Genomic DNA, 4,936 nt, shown 5'->3' with positions numbered 1-4,936 from the left:
CGGTGTCTGCTTCAGCCGTGGCTGCTGGGAGCGTCCCGAGGGATTTCGGACACAGACAGGGGCACTCCTCAGAAACCTGCTCTGCCGTCCCTGGCGCCAGGAGCTGGGCTTAGTGTGAGCTCTGTCGAGGGCTGTGGAGCCCCTTTCCCTCCGAAAGTTAATTATTTTTGGTATGGCCACAGTCAGTGGTGTTTTTCGTTGCCTGGGAAAAGCTGTAAAGCTCTTCTGTAACAGTACCACAGCTTGTAATTTCTCTTATCCTTAGAATCACAGAATGGTTGGGGTTGGAAGGGACCTTAGAGATCATCTCGTTCCAACCCCCCTGCCATGAGCAGGGACACTGGTTTAGTCCGTAGCAAAAGATGACACTGCTGCTTTCCCTGTTGGAGTTGTGAATATCAGATACTGATGTAGCAGATGGAAAAGCTGGCTGTCCTGTATGCTGTGCTCGCTTTGGCTAACGTGGCTGTGTGGCAGCTTTCTGCTGTTGCACCAATTCCAGGAGACACAAGGAAAAACAAAGAAAACCATAGTGTTTGTTTCTGATAAAAGCACTAAGCGCCTGTGCACCAGATTTTGTTCTATTTGTTGTTTTTTATGACTGTCCTGATTGCTCTTTGGCATTGACAGCTGTTATTATAAAAGAAAATGGGAATACCTGCTGCTTCTGACAGTGGTAAATCCCCCTATGGAAGTTTATGCAAAACTCTAGAGCAATAGAAAATCTCCCATTGCTCTTAATACAGTTTTAGATGTTTGTGGTTTTTACTAGTTTCATTTCAGATCTGGAGCATAGCTGTGATTATCATTTGTATTGTAGATATTATGCTAAATTTTGTTTTCTAAAGCTATTTGATGTTTTATTAGTTGTCTGCATGTTGTCTTTTCCTCTGTGAGAAAAATGCAATCTCTGATTATAAACAGCTAGAGGTACTCTGCCTTCCAGTAGTGATTGCTTTCAAGGGTAGGAGAAATATCAATCCATGGAAGATAACCTGTTTCTAGAGTGGTTTTTTGGTATTTCATTATCATCTCTACTTCCACTTGGTCTCAATGGTCCATTCAGAAAACAGCAATTATATATGCATGTAGCTGTCTTAAAATATCAGTCAGTAAGCATGTTCACCACCAGGATTATAATACAGTGGTTTATTTTTAATAATAAAATTGAAATGTATCTTTTGCCTTTCAGATTAAAGAGCAGAAGGTTGTAGTTGATGAGCTTTCTAACTTGAAGAAAAATCGGGTAAGTATTTCCGAATTTGCTTTTGACTCATTTTAGCATCAGAGAAATAAGCACAGAGACAAGAGGGGAAACATAATCGCAGTACAGTGCCTTTAATTTTGTTTTAATACAGATTTTAGTACAGATGTGGTCTGCTGTTCTCAGAATAATTTGTCCTCCAAATTATTTAGTTATATATTACTTGTGCAGTGTAACACAGTACATTGTTGGGGGTTTTTCTGCCTTTTTTTTTCTTATCTGAGTTATTTCATTAAGATGTTTTAAGTTGATCAGAAAACTTCCTAAAGTATCCTTGCTTTTCATGTGTATACATTTTGAAATAGAATGTGATTCCTCAGGTATGAGGAAAAGAGAAATGCAGATAGTCATGGGTTGATCATGAAATATTTTTGATGGCACAACCTTAGAATGTTGGTGTTGTCAGAGCAGAGCTTATCTATCCTTCTGGCATAGAAGTGAAGGGGTACCTCAGTGGACCTGCATCAACTTCTGCTGCAGTGTGGTTGCCAGAGTTTGTTGCTTTGACTTGATGCGGCGTTGTTTTTGTTTTACAGAAAGTTTATAGGCAGCAACCCAATAGCAACATATTCTTCCTTGTAGACCGAACAGAAACGCTATCTCAGTGCAAAAGTAAGCTTGCAGTGTAAAAGTTGATAAAATAATTAACTCTTTAAAAGCTGTATTTGTAGCTGTTAATGATTTCAAAGGTATATTAAAATGAAAAAGTGGCAACTGTATTTCAAATGCAAAGTAGATTTCAGACACATGCTTGTTTTTCTGGGTTGGATAAATATGAAACTTTCCATTTGATACATGGATGTGATAAAGGAGCAAGTGTGAAGAGCAAGAATGTCTGCCTCACAGAGGAGCTGCTATTCTTGGCACCCTTTGGGAAGCTGTATAGCACTTTGTCCCTTAAAAACTATTTTTAAAAAGTCTAAAAGTTGCATGGGATGAGTAGGAAGAAAATAGTGGCAAGTTACACTGGAGGCTAAGCTAGAAATCTTTAGGTAGTTGAAAGTGGATCTGTGGGGTTATGAAGAGAGGAGAATGGATGATAGAGTTGATTGAACAAACATTAGAAATGTATAAATTTAGAAGTAGAAATTTATTTTGTGTAATAAACAGTTGCTATTTTCATTTTATTTCCTTTGATTTAATAGTGTTGACATTTTAATTGACAGTTCACTTTTCTTATTATCACAAATGCATAAATCATACTGATTATGTAGGCAATAGTTGGCCATTCCCCTAATTCTTATGCTTGCAGTGTGACTTTCTTTGGGAGAAAAAAACCAACATCCTCTTTGTATAATTAAAGAGGAATAAGCTACAGTGAGCTATGTTTGTGTTGCATCAATACTATAGCACTTTTGTTACTTAGTGTTTCCTGCTTATCTCTTTAATTGAACAAATGACTGGAGCTACTTATTTCTTAGATACACTCTTGAACTTATCTACTTGTAAACTTACCAGTTTATGAAACTGATTATTCATGTATTTTTGTCTTACACAGATACATTAGATGAATTAAAGAAGGCACATCAGGAGATGGAAAATTCAGAAAAGACTAAAATCAAGAAATAATCCATCTGAATTCAAAGTCACAATGTGTGGTATTTGTTGCGTTGTTACCTTGTGTAGCCAGCATGCTATTTATGATTTCTTTAATGAAGACATACTCTGCCATCTTAGGAGAAGAGGACCAGACAGTAGCCAACAGTTGATAAAAACTGCATCTGATCTCTCTTATGAGTGTCTGTTTTCTGGCCATGTACTTCACTTGAGGGGACTTCTGACTCCTCAGCCTCTGGAAGATGCCAATAACAATATTTTTCTTTGGAATGGAGAAATTTTCAATGGAGTCCACGTAGGAGATCTAGAGAATGACACTCAAGTACTGTTTCATCATCTTGCATTATGCAGTACTGAAGCAGACATTTTGTCACTGTTTTCATCGCTTCGAGGTCCGTGGTCTTTTATTTATTATCAAGCATCTAGTCACAGTTTATGGTTTGGTAGAGATTATTTTGGTCGTCGTAGTTTGCTTTGGCAAATCAGGAATGAGGACAGTGTTTTCTGTCTCACATCTGTAAGTGTTTATTCTGAATCAGGTAACCAGTGGCAAGAAGTTCCAGCATCTGGAATTTTCAAAATTAATCTCAAAGCTTGTGCAACAACTAGATCTTTGTCTTTAACATTGTTTCCATGGAAGTATGGCTGCACAGAGAAGGCAACAGACGCGACATTCTTAAACATTCTGGACCAAATTTCGAAAGACTTACCAAGCCATGTACCTCTTGTGATGAATGAATCAAAACTATGTCTCAGAGCACCAGTTATCCCCTTAAATCAAACAATTTCTGAAGCTTCAGGTGAATGTCCAGGCCCTAACATTAGCAACATTACCCATACGGTTTCTGTAGAAACCCTCCAAGGATTTCTTGCAGAGGAACAGAAGAAAAAATTAGTCCATCAGTTTATTGATGTTTTAAATGAAGCAGTGAAGAGACGGGTTTTATCCCTCTTTAGAGATGAAGATCAGAAAACAAGAGGAGTTCCAAGCATGTCTGATAGGAAAGCACACGTTGCAGTGCTCTTTTCTGGTGGCATTGATTCTATGGTTATTGCAGCCCTTGCTGATAAACATGTGCCTGTAGGGGAACCAATTGATCTTCTCAATGTAGCTTTCATGATAAAAGAACAAGCTAAGCAAAAGGGTACCACTAGAAAACATACCAACCAGGAAGTACAGCTTGATTTGCTTTGTCCTCAAGAAAGTTGTAGAGATCTTGATGCTAAAATGTGTGCTCATTTATCTTCCTTTGATGTTCCAGACAGAATCACTGGTAGGGCAGGACTGAAAGAATTAGAAGCCATTAACCCTTCAAGAACCTGGAATTTTGTGGAAATCAATGTTACACTAGAGGAACTGAAAAAAATGAGACAACAATACATTAATCACTTAATTTATCCACTGGATACAGTCTTGGATGACAGCATTGGCTGTGCAGTTTGGTTTGCTTCCAGAGGAGAGGGTTTCATTAGTAACCAAGGAGAACTGAAACCTTATAAAAGTCCTGCAAAGGTAGTGATTGTTTTCTGCCTCATGCTTGACTTGTGAATGTAAAAACAGTTCTGTTGTTTCAGAAATCAGCAGAGGTCTTTAATATTTATAAAGCTTCTGAAATTCAGTGGCAGAATATAGAGTAGTTCTGTACTGATAATCTTTGTGTAATTCTGGAGTTAAAATCTACATTCAGTTCTTTTGTTATGTAATGTGTATGGCTTTTCATTAAGCTTAAATAAGCAACAGTGTGACTAGGAGAAAAAAAAATAACAAATCATTTGTCATTTTCAGTGTTTCACCTCCGGTAGTGGGTAACTGCTGCTCAATCCAAACTGAATAGGTTAACAGGTTTAGAGATAAACATTAATAATGTCTTAAGTAATATTGTTTTGTGCCAGCATCCAAATGGCTGTAAAATTAGTAGTTACTTAGGCACACAGTATATGACAAAAACACAGTAATGGCAGAAAAGATGACTACTTGGAATCTTTTGTAATTAGAGTCTGATTGAATGACAGAACTACAAAAAGTAATTTTTTTCCTTTTTTGTAACTTATTTTCATATATGTAGTTTTAAGTAAAATATTTTTAGTAACTAGATTATATTCTTAGGAATTTGA

General features: G+C 37.2%; 2 protein-coding genes across 2 annotated transcripts in view; both read left to right on the top strand.

Annotated features, from left to right (window-relative positions):
• Window positions 1-1,189: 1,189 nt before the first annotated feature.
• ASNSD1 (asparagine synthetase domain containing 1) overlaps window positions 1,190-4,936 on the top strand; it is a 6,392-nt gene continuing 2,645 nt past the window's right edge. Inside the window, exons 1-3 of the mRNA XM_010162607.1 lie at window positions 1,190-1,246; window positions 1,801-1,876; window positions 2,763-4,334. Coding sequence (XP_010160909.1) covers window positions 2,856-4,334 — 1,479 coding nt within the window. The 5' untranslated portion in view covers window positions 1,190-1,246; window positions 1,801-1,876; window positions 2,763-2,855. The remainder of the gene's footprint in view (window positions 1,247-1,800; window positions 1,877-2,762; window positions 4,335-4,936) is intronic.
• ASDURF (ASNSD1 upstream open reading frame) lies at window positions 1,193-3,373 on the top strand (the record flags this gene model as incomplete). The annotated part of the gene is made up of 3 exons (XM_029083652.1): window positions 1,193-1,246; window positions 1,801-1,876; window positions 2,763-3,373. Coding segments are annotated over 3 exons (201 nt in total), but the record flags the coding sequence as incomplete, so codon positions are not given.

Source organism: Antrostomus carolinensis, unplaced genomic scaffold (assembly GCF_000700745.2).
Source record: "Antrostomus carolinensis isolate BGI_N321 unplaced genomic scaffold, ASM70074v2 scaffold9042, whole genome shotgun sequence".
Classification (NCBI taxonomy): domain Eukaryota; kingdom Metazoa; phylum Chordata; class Aves; order Caprimulgiformes; family Caprimulgidae; genus Antrostomus; species Antrostomus carolinensis.
The sequence above is the reverse complement of the archived record's forward strand: the minus strand, read 5'-3'. Positions and strand labels throughout refer to the sequence as shown.